The 21,270-nt window shown below is 43.0% G+C and overlaps 1 protein-coding gene across 2 annotated transcripts in view; it reads left to right on the forward strand.

Annotated features, from left to right (window-relative positions):
• The first annotated feature begins 2,164 nt into the window (after positions 1-2,164).
• Positions 2,165-21,270, forward strand: part of rgs7a (regulator of G protein signaling 7a) — a 41,489-nt gene continuing 22,383 nt past the window's right edge. Inside the window, exons 1-2 of one of the 2 annotated variants that reach the window (XM_040178163.2) lie at positions 2,165-2,495; positions 3,483-3,601. In XM_040178163.2, the coding sequence (XP_040034097.1) occupies positions 3,524-3,601 (78 nt within the window). In that variant the 5' untranslated portion in view covers positions 2,165-2,495; positions 3,483-3,523. The remainder of the gene's footprint in view (positions 2,496-3,482; positions 3,602-21,270) is intronic. The other variant, XM_078104757.1, reaches the window with a different exon arrangement.

Raw genomic sequence — 21,270 nt, forward strand, 5'->3', positions numbered from 1 at the left:
TCGATCTAGACAGTTATTCTAGGTTCACCTTTAGTACTATTAACTACTGAATAATATTTTGTGAAAAACCCAAAAGCAGCCTTTGCTAAAATTCATCTTGCTAAAACAAAGACATTCTCTTCAATTTGTATCAATATATTATTACTTACTATTTTTAGATCCAATGCAAGATGATGCAATTATTGTCTTGGTGTGGTTGTTGAGGCTCAAATCTGAATCCATAGCATCACCATTTCTAAGTTGTATTGCTGGGGTGAGTTTTGAGTAATTTGCACAACTACAGGATTTATCCTGAAGGTATGTTCAATAATAAAGGACCAAGAACCAAAATCTGGGAAATTCACCGTGATTGGCTCATATTCATGACAGCTTAAGTCAGCAACAATATAACCGCCTTCTATACGACATCATCCGACTGGAAGTAGACTGTCAAGCCTTGTTGTCCCTGAATCACCAATCAGACAAAAGCTATTTAGTCAAGTCCGAACAACTAAATTTACATTTATATTGTTGTTGAGCTGGATAACAGGAACCTTCTCAATCATTTCCCAACAAATTCAAGATTTAAGACTGATGTGTTTACCATGGACGCAGTATCTTGTTGCATGTTTTTATGGATGAATTAAATGACTTTGGAAGAGCTACAACACCTGAACAGATGATTGTCATAACGGATGATAAGATAATGGGGAAATAAGGCAAAGATGAGATGAAATATGGACATCAGTTGACTCAGTATCCCCCAAGGCGGAAACATGTTTTTCGCTTTAGCGTTGCAACCGATTATCTTCACAAAGCTGCTGGGAATGCATACATTTTTGTTGCTGCAACTCACAGAGAGTAGACTGAATGTTTAGGTTAATCTTGCAAAGAGAGAAAGTCCTGAGAAGGGGAAGACAAACTAACATACGGACATATACAGTCATGTGGACAAGAGGGAACATCTGTCATCTTTCACAGCTGGACCGCTACATACCTCAAAGTCACAGACAAGTTAAGACATTTTCTATTTATGTATCCATCTGTCTACAGCTCTTACTGATAAATTGAATTAGAGCAACTCATAACTCTTTCTCACATTTTTCAGTCAGTCGGTCATCAATAGCTGTAAAATAGATGTGCTGAATATGAGTAAAAAAATTAGGTCAGGTCAAATTACTTTTTAACTCTTATATGGATATGGGTATGCTTATGGATTGCATAATTGCATATGCAATTATCTTTCTAAAGGCTTCATTTCGCATGGCTTCATTTGTATTAATATGCTGCTGAAATATTGTAAGGAAACAGTTAGAGTTGAAAACAAAGAAGCATTTTGACAAGTTCTATTCACTCCTTTTGTCAAATATTTTATTGTTGGGGGTTTTAAAGATGACAATTCATTTTTTTTTTACAGTTAATTGGACTCAACAACTCTGACTTAGTATTCATGTTAATTATTGTGTTCTGATGAATAGTTGAAACACAAGGCATCAATGAACTAACAATGTCAAAAGGGAGTGACTCTCATGCATTATTTACTGACGTTTGTCAAACAGAACCTGATGTTATAAAGTCTTTAAAGGCACCTCGCCGACTGTGATGAAGAACCATTGAGTCCTAATACACCATAAGAAGGGTTGTGACTTTATGTAATATTACATCCAAGACACGGAATTCTTTATTTAGGTCAATGAAGTGAGTATTCAGATCCTATATGGGTATTTGAAACCCTTGACATAATAATGCCACATTGTAAAAAACAAGACGCCATTCCTGCATTCATAATTGTGTTATTATCAAAATTCATTACATCACAGTTGTGTTTTATATGCCGTTTGAAGGTTTATCTGAAATGCGGCGAAGAGCAGAAATATAAAAGGAGTTCAAATATTAAATACCCCACTGAAGTAATGCACAAGTTGCAGCAAAGTGTCCAGTTACTGTCTGCGGATGATCCCTTTACTTCAACTAGGACAACCGCAGTAGTTTACATATCCGAAACAGTTACTTTGATTGTTAAGAAACGAATGGAAGATACAATGTCCCCCTCTTAACCCTTGATCAAGATACAGCAATGTCCTCAGTGCACAGCGGTGCTCCTTGACCTGGTGAAAACCGCAGCTACACGTCTCCAAAAACGGGCTGCAACGTATTCCTCACACGCGATTGGTCATGGATCGATGCGCGTTCACGGCGCTCCGAGGTGGCGCGCCCGTTGCTTTCTGAGCATCGTTCGGAGGAGGAGGAGGAGGAGGAGGAGAGAGGAGAGACACGGAGAGACACGGAGAGAGACGCAGAGAGACGGAGCGCCAAGTCTCCACACACCCCCCCCCCCCCGCCCCCCACCCCACGAATGTCCGCCTCTCCACGTCGCCAATGAACACGCCTCGCATTCCTATGTCCGCCAGTTGAAACCCTGAACGCGAAGGACCAGGTCTCCACCTCCGCGAGGATTCGGGACTCCTTACAGCGGGCTGCACGTTTTTTTTGTTTTGTTTGTTTCTTCTCTCCAGGTAAGCCGCCCCCACCACCCTTCCCCCCCCCCCCCCGCGGTGGCCGACGTGACTGTGTGTTGTCGGTGTATTCACGCGCTGTCCGTGATTTTAAGCGGGGCGCCGCGTGCGACAACGGGCGAGGTTCGGGTCTGCGGGTTTTTGCGGGTTTGCGGGTTCGCTGTCCGATGTGCTGAAAGCGGACCGGTGCGCTCGCGCTGTGAAAAAAAAACAAAAAACAAAAACGCCGCACATAGTACAACGAGTGATGACGGCCTCGCGATTAAAGCCGGTTTCGTGACTTCGCTGTTTGCGTGCTACGGGCCGTTATGTGTTGCAGACTTCACCTCCGCGAGGATGTCGTGGTGTCGCGGGGGGGGGGGGGGGGGGGGGGGGGGGGGGGGAGAAGCTGGACGATGAAGCTGAAGCCTCGCGTGCATTTACGATATCCGCTCATTGGCGTTTTGACTACGTCTGCTCTGGCCGAATGGATGTGTGTGTCTAAGCTGCATTGTATATCTACTCCTGCGGACGGTGTGTTGTTGTTATGTTTCATTTTTATTTTTTACAAGCATTTATTGTTATCAGGGTCCGGCTCTGCAACCGTTGCAGTCTTAGAATGCACGGTGCCATGCAGGACTTTTTTTGTGCACAATGAATGTAGGTGAGAAAAAATAAAGAGTAATGGTCCTACATGGCACCAAGCTTTGTTGTTCCTCATCAACTTTTCCCCCGTTGACTGAGAATTGCACTGGTATCCACTCAAAGCGTAACACCACCTTGCTTAAAAAAATGCCCTTGTCGAGACCTTGCGAAAACGTGAACCCACGCAGCCACGATTGGAGCTCTGCACATCTGTTCCGCGTGGAAATGCCAAACATGTTGAAACGTGATGCAGGCCACCGATCATGCAAATGATCCCACTTCTTGGACACGTATAGAGCCAAGTCACATCCCAGGCGCCATTGTTCTTCTGATGGACCAAAATATCCATTCTCTCCTCAACAGGAGCACCTGACATTTCCAGTGGCAGATTTACCCACTGGATCATGGCACAGACCAACAGCGGTGGGCAGGGAACCAACGGGGTAGCGGATGAGTCCCCCAACATGATTGTGTACAGAAAGGTAAGGCAGCTGCTATATTTAGTCTGCACAAGTGTGTGTTTGCGAGTGGGAGCGTGTCTCTCTTGCATCAATTTACCTAACGATGAGCCGTGCAATGGAAATTGCTATTACTAATGGTAAGACAGTGTCCTTGTGCCATGGTGGATTTAGGGTTGTAATGCTATACGCCAGCTTGATGAGAGCACGGAGAGAACATGTAATTATTGTCTCACAACATTTATGCCATGCAAGTAGATTTAGGCCGTGCTCTCTGTCCCTCACACACACACACACACACACACGCACACGCACGCGCACACGCACACACACACACACACACACACACACACACACACACACACACACACACACATTTTCCAGTTAAACCGTCATCTTATATTGCCAACACGTTGGAGGATGGATTTTTAACTGACTGACATTAATAGAACTGAATGGAAGCCACAGGCTTTTTAGCCATTGTTCATTACACTCCTAGTGGTGTATCGTTTCCCTTTTAAATCTGTTACTAAATTGGAGGATCAGAAGAAGGGAGCGCAGTGAACTGGCCCACTGCTGAGACACCTTAATGCAGCACCAAATATCAAACCGGTTAGTAAAATAACAATCTGCAGGGGATGATACAATTCGAATACTTTGAGGCCCAATTATAAATACATATGTGTATATATAGTACATATGTGTATGAGGGTGTGCGCACTGTTTCCTTAACACTCATTTGGGTTTTTATCTTTTCTCCCTTGACAAACACAGCTAAATTTAAGAGTAACCCACAAATAAACCATTCTAAAAATTACTTTAGCCACCACCAGGAGAGGCTTCTGTTCCCTGGTGGTGTAATTATTGTATTGTAGTTTGCGTATTCTTCTGACATCTTCTAGCATGAACTGATGCCGCGTGTTTTACGTGTCTCAAACACCTTATTCCCTCATCCCAGGTGTCATGATTCCATGATCAAGTGAGGCCGGATTCTAGCTTATGGTGTCCTGCAATTATTGTGAATGTATTAAATACCTTCGGTGTCACACCTGAGCAACAACAGCTGTGTGTTCGTGCACGTTGCCTGTCGGGCCGTGCAACGTTTTACTTAGCTTTCAGATGCACCAATGAAGTGATCATTTTCTCATCTTACTTGAGGAGGACCCAAGCGTGGAGGGAGTTTCTTCACTTGATTCTCTTCACCCTTCAGCGAATGCTCCCATTCCATCTGTGACAGCATCTGCACGCCAGGAGAGGGACGCGCTTAGCATGATATCATAGATTGAGGGTCATTTATAGCACTCGCAGCGTGTTAGGCCATGTTACTGCCAGCGTGGGACAAGAATTGCTGGAAGTGCTGCAAAGCAGAAATGTTTCACAAAGGTTGTTTTTATATTTTCTTGCTGACAATTTTCATCTTCCAGCAGGACGACTGGCCCATAATCTAGGCTGTTCATAAGTAACACACACAGGGAGGGTATTTCAGGTGTGTTAACTTCACTGGTTTTGTCATACCGTGTACTCATGGAGGAAAGCATAGCTCTTATTAAATATATGTTTAAAGGGCAACAGCCATTCATATTTCTTTCCCCCAATGTTAGTAGGAATGGAACTTTATACAGATCAGGCTTTGAATTTAATATTTACAAAACATCAGAATATTTATAGGAATTAAACTGCTGGAAAGTTTAATGTATGTAGTATGACAAAAACCTTAATTTTGAGAAAACTATATATAAGATATACAATGTAAATGTCATGCACTTACTTACAAACATTAGATATGCAAAATGATGATAGTGGATATCTTCTTTCCAAGTCTCGAATAATACATTACAGTAGCAAAATATCCTGTAATATGAAATTAACCAGTGACTGAAGAACAATGTTTTTGCCTTTAAAATGAAAGATCAATTACTATTGATCTGAAAGTTTTCGATCTTCCCATAAAGCCGCTAAGATATATCAATAGCTTATATCTTTACTTTGTAGCTTTTACCTTGAGAAACCAACCCCAACACTTACTATTTTAGTTTTTCACAATTAGCAGGCGACATTTGAAACTCAAGGCTCTGTTTGATCTTAAATGTTCGGTCGTATTAATATCTTGACCCCGAAGCACTCGCACATCATCCGGCTCTTCACTTCCCGACCCGTGGCCACACATGGCCGCAGCCTGGCTCCGTGTGACCCAGATACGCCGCGGAATGAAAGAACACGGTGGGAGCAGGGAGGATGAAATTGTGTTTCTGGAGTGGGTTTGATTCAGAACTGCAATCGGAAGAGCGCTGTCTGGAGACGTGTGGCTGCGGCCGGCACGAACAGGTGCCTCAACCCGCTTTTCAGATGGAGATGACTTGGCACAGGGTGCTGCAACCCACACTGACTGGGCCCTCGCTAAACGAGCTCAGCTCTCGAGTGGAAAACAGGCTTTCATGTTCTGCTTCGCTGTTACGACATCTTGCGCAGGAATATCACCAACACACAGTGCAGATGCTGTGAAAAATGTGGATGTTAAGCACACCTGCTTTATAGTTGAAAATGGGCCATCAGTGCATACAATGCTGTAAATGAGTCTCTATTTTTGCACTGCTGGTTCCCTCTTTTTAGAGGTCAGTGTATTATTTGTTTAGACACCTGGTCTGTAGTCAGGACAAGTTCAAGTACATTTGAATGTGTCAACCTTGTCTCCGTGTGTCAAAAAAGGCAACAAGTGGCTAAATGAGACGACGAAACATCGTCACGCCGACTAGACCGCCTCTGCAGCCTTGTCGTGTTTCTGTTTCCTCATGCTCATGCAACCGTAGTGTAGTTTGTTCATGCCCCAACGTTACCCTCTTTCCTTCTGCCGATTGGATTCACCCTTCAAAAATGACAAACGGTCTTCATTTGTGAAGATGTTGTTGTAGTAATCGAAAACGTTTGTTTGCCTCAGAGCTTTTTTCTCTGCACTAGACTTAAATCCAATCGAAATATCTCTTTGGCTCTGGGGAACAAGTGTGATGCTTCCATTTTCCATTTTCTGCCCTACATACCTACGTAACTCCTGCAGCCCGCTATAGTGGAAGGGTTACATAACGTGAGCAAAGGGGGCCTTATGGTCAAGTACCGCAGACTGTGGTTTGATAGCCTTGTCACTGGGAGTACGGCTACATCCTTGAACTCTCTCAGTCTTTTTTCTTTTCCTTCTCTCCGGCCCGTCCACCTCCTGTCATTAACACTTCAAGGAGAATAGATGGCGCGGCGGAGGTGTTGACCTGCTGTGCTGTGGAGATGTGTGCAGATGTTGCCTGTTTCCCTTAAGGATGCGTTCGCACAGGCACCTTGGCTTTAATCTGATGCGTTTGCCCAGACAGATTCACAAACACGCACAGGCCTTTGTGATAGACTGATTTATTAGCGACAGCTGACGAGGGGCCCTAACTACAAGTGATACGTCAGAACTCCTGTTTGTCGGGAAAAGCCAATAAAAACCGTGGAAGGATTCAGTGGATACGCACTGCATGTCTGAGGGCCTTCTGTGTATCGTCAACTGCACAGTATGTAAGTGCTTGTGTATTTTCATGCCCGCTCACATGTGGGCACCATGAATAGTCCTTTGATGCATGTGTGTGTGCTGTATGTAGGGCGAATGTTACTAAGAGAGGGTCCTGAATTTTTTATGGGATCCTAAAACAGCTCTGAAGTTTTTCAGCCACTCGGCACGAGGAGCGAGCAGCCGGCGGCGCGCGTGTCTTTGTAGGTGTGCGTGCGCTTAACACTTTATCCAGCCCGTAAAATAAAATATTACGGTGATAGTTAACTCCCACCTTTACGATACATCACCTGCTACGTCACACATTCGTAAAATTCACAAACCTTAAACCGTACTGACTCTTTTCTATTGAAAGTCTTCTGTTGCGATAGAGAAACCTGTAAGATATTTCCTGGTTGAAAGTGATTCTCTTGCTTCTCACTGTTCTTCCTCTGTGGTGTAGTATATCTGACAGCCCTCTCGTACATCTGAGCTGCTGACGGGCATTTATAATCCAGTAATTGTTCTTCTAGCAGCCGGATTGACTTCTGTCTCAGTGCAGAGCCATTACAACTATATGTTTCTATTTTTTTAATGTCACGTTTGTTCCCCATGAACGCATTACATATATGTTACACTATTATTGTTGTCTTCGGTTCTTTTGGAGTAAGCTTTTTAAAATTCTTGTTAGATAAATGTCAATACGGTGCAGCTTTGAAGTAATTGGTCCCCGGTGAAACTCAGTGTTTTCCGCGCATATCAATGATGTGTAAAGAGTAAACGAGTCTGCGGTTTCTATTGTTCTCCCACCACTTTACAGTATGTGGACAAGTTAACTGCAGGTAAAATGGCAAAACAAATGTCAGATAACAGAATAATCTTTATTTATTGTGACTGCCATGTCAGGTAATAGCATTAAAATGATCAACTATCAACATTTCTTCCCGGTAATACCTTCACATCCATTTGACAATATTTCAAATGTATTTATGCTTCAAAGCAAAATCTTTCAGCATAAATTTCATGTCAGTAGACCAAATACTAATTTACATGTCAGGGTTCTAATACTAGTTTCCTACCTGACAATGTCTGTGTAGGAACCACAAAAAGCTGTCTTCTTCTTCTTTTGCATGTTACAATACTGCGACCAGAATAATTAAACCAGAGGGAACAATTCTGGTCAAAAGTCCAGTCAAAAAGATTACCAGCATCTCTTTTTCCAAACTTTCCTGCACTATTTGCATTCTCTCTGCATTTTCACCCATCGGGAACGAGAAAAGGGTGTTGATGCCGCTCTGTGAGATCTGAACCACTCAGTGTGACTCGGGAATGAAGTAATGAACAAACGAATAACAGACACGACACAGGTATTAGTGCATGCTATTGATTCTGTGAATTGATTGAAAGTGGCTGTGTACAAAAGATCATTTTGTAGGAGCAAGACTTTCCTTTTTCTCCCTCTACATCGCTACAACACAGCCGTAATACAGCGGTATTACGACATGCAGAACTGCTGCCGTTATTGATACGGTCTTGGTTTAGACTACTACAAATTCGGCTTGAGATCCCAGGCCTAATCTGCATCCGCTAAACGTGACCCATATCTGCCCGCACTGTTATCAATACAATTTCCCGGCCGTCCTACGTTGTTTGTGAGTCACGAAGCGGAGGGAACTGAATACATTTTCGGCTTTTTTTTCTCAGTTGAGTGCCAGATTGAAGTGTTCTTGTACTGCCTGTCTCCCTCAATCCGCAATCAGAAGATCAGGAAGACGGAGAGAAAGAGGGAGAAGAGGAGAGAGAGGGGGCGGGAGGGGGGGTGGGTTGAGGTGGGGCGATCTATAATTGCCAGATCAGAGAGAAATCTTTGTGTGTGAAGTAGGGCTCTTTGCATGTCAGCTTGCCAGCCAGGCGATTTCTCTTCCTGTGTGTGTGAAAACATCCATGTTCGGTTTTGCACACACAGTCGAGGGGAACGTGCGGGTGTTTGGCAGACACTGTTGGATGTGAAATTGGCATTTATGGCTTTGTGTGTTATGAACAAATGCATTTTGTCTGTTTACAGGTGCCGGCATCATAATATGATAATCCCCCCGGCGATGTTATGTCACAATGTAACTGATACATTACACAAACACGGTATTTGACACGAGGCTTTCTTGCTGCACGTGCATGCCAGACCAGAGTCATTTGCATTGTAGTATTAGCAGCAGTGGGCAGCTATTATACCCAGGAGGAGAACTGGCATCTCTTAACACCCTACTAGTGTAACTCCTATACAAGGCCCCCACCTCATTACATACAGTGAACCCTAATTAAATAAATTATTCGAAAGCCTCTCAAACGATGATTTTAACGATCAACGAATATTACACCAACGTCGAGAAGTTAACTCACTCCCTTCACTGTTGGCAATTAGGATGCGTCTTGTTTCAGGGGTAATATTGAATATTGAGAAGTGAAAAAGGATTTGTTTGTCTGTTTGTATTTCAGTCTGCGGTTTGTGTTTGCTTCCCTGAGTATTTGCTCAGGATTAACCTAAATTCCTTGTTAAGATTAAATGGATACTTTGACGACTTTGAGTCAGGCTTCCTTGCCGATCACAGCACAGAAACAGCAGACATTAAGGTTATAAATGATAAATAAATATTAAATATTATAAATACCAAGACAGGCAAAACATCCGTCCTTGTGTTCGCCTTTGACACTGTTGACCGCAACATATTGTACTTCTGCACAGACTGGAATATTGGGTTTGATATCCAGGTATTGTTAAGTGGTTCAGATTGTATTTACCCAATAGGAGTTGTAATAGTTTTTGTTCTATCCGTTGGATCCTTCAACTTTTCTATACTTTTCTTTGCTATAATGGATATCTTATTATATCTATGCTGATGATACCCAAATTTACTTCGCCCCCTGAAATGTGTTTGTCGATGCGTTGGCCAAATTAAAATCAGGATGTTACATTACTCAATGGCTGAATAAAGTCTAAACTAAGATGATCTTGGAGACGAGAGGACTGAAAGTAAATTGATTGCGACCTTGGTTGAAAAACCATGTGGGAGAAATAACTAATTCAGCTTTTTAATGAAAGCCAAACTTTGAAGATTAATGTCAAAACATGAGCTGGTAAAACTTAACAGGAGGGCTCTTCCTAACGAGACCATCTGACAGCTTCAGCTTGTACAAAAGATATCGGAGTTTTTACCAAAGTAATACCGAGATAGTTGACAGCATTACTCTGAAACCATTTGACTGGCGTCAAAGAAAAGATTTTAAAGCACTAAAGAGAAATCTGATGGTGTTACCTAATATTAGCAGAAGAAATAAGAAATGTGTTTATTAACTTTCAACACATAAAGGAGGCTCAATAGATCGAACTCTCACATCTGTCTGTTTTGCCAAACTACCTTCAAATCTCTCTCATTAACACGCTCTACATGTTCGTACGGAATGATTGAATTACATATAACGTCTTAATTAGTGAGATTTGGAGGAGCTGATTCTAGCCTTTGTAGTGCTAACTGGCTGCTGGCTCCAGCTTCATATTCAAGGTACAAATATGAAAGTGAATATGCATATTTATAAAAAGGTATGATGACTCCTTTGAAGAATGATTGATGTGAAGTCTGAGATTACCGAGTGATACTGAATAAAACGGAACCCAAACACACATCTCTAATCTTCAAGCCGCAGACTTTATTTTGGCGATTGAACTCAGATGGACACAGGTACTTCCTGCGCGCGCACCAAACGCTGCCAGTGAGCAAGAATCCCAGCTGCATGTGAACAAAGTGCAGAACATCAAACCATCGAGCTTGACATATTTCACCGTCAGTGAGGCGACGGTTAAACATTTTCCGAGGCGGACTTCGCCGGGTGATGGTCTCTCGGGCTGCTCCGCGAGGACAGCACGGAGACATAGGCCCGTTTGGCCCTCGGCTCTCCCCTCCGTGAAGGCTGCCACAGCTCTTTAGTCCTCTCTGTTAGCGTTACATAAGGGTCCTAAAGGAAGCCCGAGCATTAAGACTGACGCTGACTCAGGCCCCGCCTGCATCCGGTCATTTAATTCCCGATTACAGAAGCACCCAGCCCGGAGTGGAGAATGAGTCCAGTTTGATGGTCCTAATGGGGACAGAGATGCTCCATTAGGACTAAAGGGAAACAGAGATGGGTAACATCCAGAGGAGACGGCGAGTGAACGCTGCACGTACTGTATTTATCTGTGTTCACCACGCAGCGTGTTCCCGGTTTACAGCGCCGCGCCTCCTCTGCCGACTATCCACGTCCGACTCATCTGGATCGCACACGTGTCCACGTAGTCTTCGCTCTGCGATGTATAAATTTCCACCTGTCTGCTCGTCTCGATAGACATTGCGTTCATTATAGAAACTCCATATCTTATTGGCTTCTCATTTTTCCCTTCCAGATAAGTTCACATCCAGTTGCATTTAGCGTATGGAGAGTGATTTGATTTGATTTTAAGTCAGGTTTACTTCCTGTGTTGGGTTCAGCCCAGACCATGAACAATGTGAGGTGTTTTAGAATTCATCACACTACTTAACATGTATTTCTGCCTGATAACAGATGAATCATCTAGAACCTGAACCAAAACATTACCACCTAATTTCTCTTAATAATAACATTCACACACAACCCTTGTAATTTTCATCTCAAATCATTGGCAGATTAAAAGTCATATTTTTATGTCAAAAGCTTTCAAGAGAACATAGAAACAAGAAATCTTGTCTTTCATGCAATTCCTCCCCCCCTGATGTACAGTGTGTCTTTTGTGTCTCTCACTCTCTTTCTGTCTGTCTGTGTGTCTTTCTCTCCCCTCTCATTCTGTCTCTGTGTAGACTTCAGACGTTTCCCCCGCTGTCTCTCTCTCACGCTGGCGTTCACACTTTGCCCTTTCCAATTTCATCTCTTTTATTTAACACCCCCTCCCCCCTCCCCCTCACGAGCCCGTGCCCTTTTTTCTTCAGTTTCAGGTCTTTGATGTTTCTCGTATACCTGCAATATCACACTAACTTTGTCCCTTTGTCTCCCTCACGCTCACCCTGACGCACACCTGCACCCTCACTCTCTTTCTACACCCCCCCCCCCCCTCCAGTGTGTGGATCCTTACCAGCGAGGGGCATCCATCCACCTCTGTCCGTCTGTCCCCTCCTCTCCCATCCCTCGCCTCTCTTTGAAGTCATCAGAGCCCTCGTCGGAGCCCATGCCACTCCAGTTAGCTTTTATCCTCGCACAGAGAAAGAGGAGGGGGATGTATTTACACCTCGCCGGAGCATAGTCATCTCCCCTTTGCGAAGTGATTCACTCGTGACTCACAGCGTTATTGGGGAGTCTCTCCAAACAAACAACCATTGGCTGTGGCATTTTCCATCCACATCGACTGTAACTGAAGGCGCCGTCCCGATTGTCCCCCTGCAGCTCGTTGCCGCTCTCGACAATGAGGAGTCGTTCTCCAAAAAGCAATCACGTCTCAGTGATTAGCCTGCCATGACTGAGAGCCATTGTGCAAATCCAGTACCAGCGAAATAATAAAAGTCAAACAGCAATTTTCCCAAAGGGCACATTTTCCTACGTTTTGAGACATTAGCTGCATTTGGCAAACAGGCTGAGAAAGACCTTTGTCTGAAACTCTGCGCTTTGCATCTCAGACAGACACAAACACACACACACACACACACACACACACACATATTCTTTGCTTGCAGGTTGCAGCATGTTGAGCAGCTTCCACCTGCACCCAACTGAGCCTCACAGCTTCGCCACCATTAGTTCCTGTTAGCAAGCACAGCCGTCCACAGCACAGCGTACTCTACAAACCTCGGGCGCCATTTTGACTCAATCGGCTGCTGATTTTTCCTCCTCTTGTGCCTTTTCTGTGCTAAAATGCAGCAAAATAGGGCAGCCACAAACAAAATGTATGTAGCTGAGGTGTGAGTTTCTTAAATATCCATATGCAAGTGTCAAGAAATCTGAAATCATACCCATTCATTATGATATTATATGCTTCTTTATTTTTAGGAAGGGGATGTTGTTACTGTGACGTTGCTAAATAATGTGGACCTACACTGTGAAGCCTTGAGGTTGCCGTTTTACCCGTCGCCATCTTGGCCTTGTGGAACCATAAGTTCAACCGAACAATACAATCAACTTCCATGAACGGAAAACGCTGTGAAAGGAGTAAAGCTGCATGATAAAAACACTGGACGCCGCTGTGGTGTAAACAAAATAGTTATTCACAGCTTTTGGGATTTAAGCCAATGGAAATGCGTAGTAATAAACAATACTCTTGAATATATATGTCTCTGGATGTTGGTTGGTTGGTCAAATCTTAACGGGTTATATTCTAAGAGATATTCTTTTTTTCCTCAGGGCGGATATGCAAATGTTCTGCACTACACTATAGAGTGGTTTTGGACAAAGCCCTCGTCCTGTTTGAAGTTAACATATAAAATAATAAGTGACGTGCTATTTTTAGCATACTACATCTAAAACAAAACCACCGTGCTTTCCCTCTCAACACAAATCCTCATCTTAATCACCGTTATTGTGTTCATCCTGCTTCTCGAATGCTTCTAATTTGTCAGCTAGCTTGAAGATTCCCGTCTTTCGGTACTGTGTACTGTGGCGGCTGCTCAGTTGGAATCCCCATGACAACCTCACCAGCAGACTGTCAGAGGCCATTATCTCAAACACTTCAGCAAATTGTCCAGCACACCCTTAGCCCACAAAGTGACAGAACACGAGTGTGTGTTTGTGGGGGGGCTTCTTTATTTCAGTGCAGACATTCACACCCTTTTAAGATTAGCTGCTCAGTCCATTACGACCTGCAGGCGGCGATGAAAAGGAACTAGGGCTCAATTTTGAGGTACTTTGACTTGATTGTTTCTATTTTCTGCTACTTTTCTACTCCACTGCCCATCATGGTTTTATATCCACGAGATGTATTTAATTGCTTTAGTCACCAGGTACAGACTGGAGTACCAAAGTAATGTACCGCTGTGGATGGGAATAGCATCAAAATATACCACATTGAACAGAGATGCACTTGAAAAATCAAGATCCCTTTACAAGTACAAGTGTACAATATATTTAGAATATTTTTCCATGGGGAACTGAAATAAAAGGGAACCTTATCTATACTGTTTTTGTTAAGGGGTTTATGAGATAGTTTACGTTAGTTTTACTTTCTGTTCAATTCCCTGAAAATCCCTAAATATAACACTTCAATTTATTTTGATTAATTTAGGTTAGCCTTACTTTTAAGTGGCTGCACACGTTTAGCAGCTGACCCGTCCACTGCATTATGGTATGTTGCTCTGCTCCTGTGCTGGTACTGCTTCTCCAAACTGGGGAGGTGCTGCAGTTTATTCAACCACTATGCACGAGTACCTCCTCCAACTTCACTTCAAAATGCCAGCAAGAAGAAAGCAAATAAGATTTAATCAATTTTAGGACTAGTGAACAAAGCTGTTGTGATTGTTTGCTGCCTTATGAAGTCACCTAAAGTGTAGCTCTCAGGATTAAGTACCAGTAGTGTACTGACAGATCTTCTATTCAGCCCGTTTGATTTCTTGATGTCAGGAAGGAGCTTCACAGAACCTTTGTTGAATAAGTAGCATCTTCTTACCTCAGTTAAATCACTGTGGTGATCGAAGACGTTGATGTGAAAGTCATATGACTCTTTCTATGTCAATGCTTCTTATGTTGTGGTTGTGCTTTTGCTTAGTGGGATGAAGATACATTATCTCTCTGGTTGACAATAACAATAGAGATTTTATTCTATTCTATTGTGTTCGCCATCTGCAACATCAAAGTGATGTACGCTTGAAATAACTACTAATCAGAATTCAGTGATATGATCAATATAGTTGTTAAGTAGGCCGTTTTTCATAATGAAGAGTTTTACAATCGAAAAAATGATTTTATAATCATGGTACTTTTGTATGATTTTAAATGCGTGTGTTTACATTGTAGTATTGCTACATTTCCAAAGTGAAATATCTTAATCTTTCGCCGACAGACTCTGAACTTCTACCTCTTATACCTCTTTTACACCTTTCACTTCAGACTACATTAAAAACACATTAGATTTAAATAAATAAATATTTACTGCCATTACCAATGTACCTCTCAAATAGCATGTTTACTGATTTTGACACCACACTTACAATTCAAATGAGAGCATACTGTGTATCAGGCTGGAAACTGTTGACAGTGTTTCCCATCTGCCAATAAAGCCCCAGCAACGGTCTGGTGGACCAGTATATTGGCAGCGATGCCTCTTCTTTCTTGCTGCCTTTGCTTGACGAAAGATAAAAGAAGCTTGAGCGGAATGGAAAAGGACAAGGTCGGGTTTGACAAAGCATTAGGGTACGGTAGGACGGGTCTCTCTTCGCCTTCGCGACGGAATGATTTGATTTGTTGATATTGGCGTCGCCTGCCTGTCAGCAGAGACCTGCGTGTGAATGAAGGAGCTGGTGTTGGTGCAGGTGAGAGAGGATTATAACAGGTTTAACGCTGCAATAATTGAGACAATTGACTTTTCCCAGCGGCCTCATTTGCAACAACATCCCCCTGTCCCCTAAACTTTATCCACCAAATATGGCAGTGATAAAGTTCAGATTCTCCAAATCCAGCAAGATCGTTTTACCTAATGACTGTCAGAACCACTCCACGAGTCCTCAGCCTATGATCTTCATCGCTCCGTAGTTCAAGTGCCACCTGCGTCACACGGTCCGCCCTTATCTGTCTGCAGTCTCTCCCGGGCCGCTGCGTCCTCTGAAGTGTGCCCGTCCTGTCAGATACCCTGTCCTCGTCTTGTCTCGGTTCTGCAGACGGGCGGAGGCAGAAGAATGTCAGCCCGCCAGTATCCAGCTGCTTCTCTCTTATTGGTATTCAGGGCACACGGAGCCGTCCTGAGTGTCTGTTGCACGTGCCAAGGAGGAATGTGGGAAACGAGGGGATGGAGAAAGCCCCCCCCCCCCACCTCCTCCCTGTCATGTTTTCTGAACTAAAAATAGACTGCGTACTCCCCTTATTTCTTATTCCCAGTTCATCCGTTTCCACGCCCAGCATCCCTCTGTGAATCTCCCTTTGTTTTCTTCTAATCCCCGTCTCGAGGTTTGGTCCAAGTAAACAGGCTCGCTGTTGCCCAATGATAAGACTCCTGAAGCGCAATGCCAGACAGTTTGGAATCTGCTAACAAGCTTGCCTTGATAATGGATTGACTATAGGGGTGATTTCATTTAACACCACATCATTCCCGCGTCCAGCCGGCGCTGTTTAACCACCAAAAATAGAAGAATAATGATTAAAAACATCTAAGAAAAACACCTTAGTATCTGCTGATTGCTTAGTGTCAAGTGTCTTTTATGATTTTTTAATTTTAATTGTCTGTGTGTGGCTGATAAACAGATGATGGCACGTATCTTTGAGTTTTCTGCATACATATATATATGTGGGCATCGTCTAGCAACCGTTAATAAGTTATATTTCAGCCGATCTTTCAGAAAGAACTCCAGCTTTCTTCTTACTTCATCTACTAATTTTGTATTATCGCTGTTTGAGTGATGAAATCATGATAGGTGGGCAGGAGGGATATTGGCTTTCAGTGGATTATGTTCTAGCACATGGCCAACCTTGGCTTAGTCATCGCGCCCACTGCCCGCCCACTAAGGAGATGAGAGTGAGAGCGCGAGAGAGAGGCCTTGCCCTAGGAACATTATCCCACCAACAGCCGGGAACACCAGATCATAGTGGATTTAGAAATAGGCAGTAATCAGAAATCAGCGTCCGCTGGAGACAGACAATTGAAAAACGTCCAAACTCAAAGGGGGCTACTCCAACATGAACTAGGAACTGATTGACTGACATTAAAAAGACAGTCATGAAAACCAGGGTAATACAGGAAAAATCTGTGTGTGCAAGCACCTTGGGTCACCTTCAGAAAAGGCGCAGTATCTGTTACGTGTCGCAGGATTATAATAAATAATAATACATACAGCACTTTCTGTTTAGAACTACAATGTTAAATCTGCATGCCTGCATAGATAAGCATATTAAGTTCTGAAGGGTCCGATGTCAAGCCAAAGGGTGTTCATCCAGTTCCTGCTTGAACCACTATGATAAAATGTTAATTTTTTCAATGAAAAAGTCAATAGAGCTTTAATTTGCATCGGAAGAAAATACTATAACCTTGGTGAATTTGCTGCATAAAGCACAAGATGGCTGGCAAATCTGGAACAGAAACTGCACTAGCCACAGCAATGTCAAGCGAGGATAAATGCCAGTGTTTTTTTTCCAGGGAGCAGGCATAGCGGCTGATTACCTCTCATACATGATTCAATGCTTGTTTTTTTCCCCCTTTTCTTTCCCTCGGGGAGGGAGATGTTGAGGAGTCAGGGGAAATATTGCAGTAATACGCGGGGGACCACAGTGATTCTCAGGGGAGGTGAGGAGGAAGGAGGCCGCGTGTTCCCAAACTGTAGGAGCTGATAAAAGTCCAACTTGTGAGTGCAAGTATCTGTTGGCTTTCTAAATGAAACAGTGACGACACCACCTGTCCATCAAACCCGAAAACAATACAGCAGCTGCTGCTTCTTCTGCAGTTTTGATTATTAGACTTGCAGCAAGGGAATGATATTGACGATTATGTGCTGCCAACCACGTGGTAAATCATCAAAGGCTTTTAATGATGTGTGGGTTTAAAGAGATGGATAACTATACGGGAAAATGCATAGATTACACTAATAAAGTTTCCTGAAAAGATAAGTGGGTAAAGAAAAAAGGTAATTATTAGCCTGCCAAAATGAAGCAGATTTTCTCTTTGCTCTGTGTAGTCCAGGATTGTATTTGCGTAGGAACAATATAAAAGAAATAAGGTGGTTCTAAGGATGACCCGTGTTTGCCTCTCTCACTCAGACATCACTTACCAACACCTGGTTAGACAAAGGAACCACTCACGGAGTTGTGTTCCTTATTTTCAGCCCGGAAACATACGGACCACTAAAATCACTTTGAATGAATCACAGGCAAAACGTACATCATGCAGCATTGAGCTCACGTTAAGGCTTCAGCACCACATTTGTCTATTTGCTGATGAGGTAAGGAGTGACCTTTCATAAACGTTGGCTGTTCATTCTTGATAATATAAATTGAGGCAGAATCTTTTGAGCAAACACATCAAAGATTGCCTAGCGAGACTTTATTAGGATGGGACCTTTGCTGCATCTATATTTCCTTCATCTTAAAAAAAGGAGTCTGCAATGCTGCGGCAGACTAACAGCAGGGGAGTTAAGATATGAGATGAGGTGTGAGTATGCTCAAAGTGAGCTCATGAGACATGCGGCGCAACGCTGTCTGAGGACAAAGTCACAATAGCTTTTTCTGTAAAGCCACAGTCAAAGTAAGGGTGAAGGCCTGCTATGATATAAAGGGGCGAGATGCAATGACTCATACATTGTGACAAATATAAACACGTTTAGATATTCATTCCTTGAACTTTATTTATAGAGTTGCGCTCCGTTCTGCTCACAAAAGGTGTTGGAAGCATTTGTGTGAATAATCAAAGGGGGGCTTGAAAGAGAAGTTCAAACCCTGCCTTCATTCTCCCCCTCTGCACAGCCGGATATTTGCTGTGTGAGACCGGCGGGGCGCTCGGTAGCGCCGGTGTCAGTGACGCAACACGCGGACCAACATATCAGGTGGCCGTAACACGTGAAGACACACTTCAACGTGCCAGCTGAGTCAGGGAGAAAGAAGACCGCTAGCAAGTCGACATACATTAGATGTCAACTTTCACGGATATAAAATACTGGATCTTATAAATGTTTTATGAGGAGGAAAATGCTTTCGTGCACCTCAAACAGCACAATACAGCATTCAGTTTGACTCCAGCAGGTTTAATTCAGTTCTAATGGAATACATTTTTTCGCATCAAGCAAAAAAATAGCTGCTGCTATATTTAAGCGTGCATTAAACAACACAACACGGCACTCCGGTAACCTTAAGTCGATAACACGACACGTCACATCAGAGATCTTGTTGTCTGCCCGCAAACGTTGGTCTCACTTTCGTCCATTAACAGTTCCGGTCAAATCTGATTAAGCCATTAAAAGGCTCTCAGTCACAACTAGAGGGACATTTCAAAGCTGAGGAGGCACCGTCGTCGATCCATATGGGATCATCCAAACAGACCAACATCTGTAGTAAGAATCAGTCCTGTAGCTTGCAATGGCATCATGTTTTTCTTATCACAGTCTTAATTATGGTAATAATGGACAAAACTGGTACATTGCACAACAATTATTTAATGATATTATGTGTTGGGCGAGAGAGGAGGCGTCAAAGAGGAATAAGCATAATCTGAAGGATTCACAGATGTTTATAGTTTAAGAGACAAAGTCAGAAGCTGCAAATGTCAGAGAAGCATCCTCAGCTTTCTTTGTACTCCACCTTCAGGGATGCGGAATTATTACAAATGATAAAGTGAAGAAGTGAAGAGTAACAAGGACAGAGTGAACAAAGAGTGACCGGGAAAACAACCTGAATTGTGAAACAGCAAAGTGGCATCCGGAGAGACAGATGTTCCGTTTGACGGACGGCTCAATGGAGCTTCATTGTCTACACGGAGACCAAAACGTAGCGATGAATTCAACCGAAAAGAAAGGTTTCCCAAGCACCGAACCGCAGATGTTGTCAAATGGCTAATCACAGGTTGGCCGAACGTGAACCCCAGCGTGTAGGAATAAGCGTTTGGTTTGGATGAAGTAACGGCCTTCTGTCCGGTCAGCGCTGTCACCTTGCCATCTGCTCCTCGTGTCCCATGGACCTCGCCTGCCGCGATGCAGACTGTTGTCCGAGAGCCTCGGCGTACCTGGGAGCTGAAGTGAAGGGAAAGGTGAAAAGTGAAAATGGAAAGATACAGCTAGAGGGAGAAGCTCAATAAAGGGACCGGGATAGTCATCTAATATAAAATGGATCATAAATCAGGATGAAATTGGGAGTAAGCCAAACCGAGCATGACCCTCTGTTGCTTCCTTGCTTAGAATCTTATATCTAATAATCCAAAATATTTCACATGCTTTAGTCGTTCTATTAGCGAGGAAATATTTTCCTTTATTGAATTTTAATTTAGAAATTTAGCAAACGCAAACATTTGTTGCTTTCAATCTTAAATAAAATTTGAGATTTTTCCTTTAGGAAATTGTGATTTGACTTTATATTCCAAACGATTGATCGATGGCCCAAGGTTATGATTGGAAGGTTAATCAAAAATGACTATAATAGTCGGAGTTCTCGTGATGAGTGGGCAGCAGTCAGTCTTAAAGTCGGCAACACAAAGACGTCAAGACAAAAAACAGGCACAACTTCGCTTTCTTCACCCACACAAAAAGGACCTTAAAATGATCTCAAAGCAGAGACACGAGTGGCAAACTTAAACATCACACATCTACAGTAATATTTCTATTGTTGCAAGTAATAATGAAAAAACTAATACTGAGAGAACAATAATACAACTCAACCGCTTCCTGGGGCCTAGAATAATATAGAGGAATCATACCGCCAAAAATATCACTGTAGTGAACCACATTGCTTAGTTACACAACATAAAATAACACAGAATAATCAGATATAAATGTAAATCCTGTGATGCCTTCCCCTATATACAATATCTACCTAATCCCCACACCGTCCCCGTCATGCTTCCATCACAACCGCCTTTCTTCTCTTCGCCATGAATGAGCGATGGCGCGCTGCCAAAGACGTCCTTGCAGAAGTGGTCGCAGACGCTGTTGCCGTGGTAACTCGGAGACTTAGGATTCACGGCGTCTATTCGACAACCTTGTCAGCATGAGCTCAATAACGTCCCCCCACCTTACCGCCCGGTAATTTTATTTGGAATGCACAAGTGGTGCAGCGCTGCACAGGTGCACGCTCAAGTGTCTGGATAACTTGTTGTTATGTTATGTGAATAACTGGCAACGTTTTGGTCATGTTAGTTGAGCTAATATGTTCTTCTATGTTCTCCTATGTTATATATTTTTTGGTCCGACACAAGAAATTGGGCTTCTTTGTTGTACAGGTGCTGTGACAGTACATGCTGTATGTATGTCAATATCTTGATTGAACTTATTTTACACATCAGATCTACAGA

Source organism: Gasterosteus aculeatus, chromosome 6 (genome assembly GCF_964276395.1).
Source record: "Gasterosteus aculeatus chromosome 6, fGasAcu3.hap1.1, whole genome shotgun sequence".
NCBI classification, from domain to species: Eukaryota; Metazoa; Chordata; class Actinopteri; order Perciformes; family Gasterosteidae; genus Gasterosteus; species Gasterosteus aculeatus.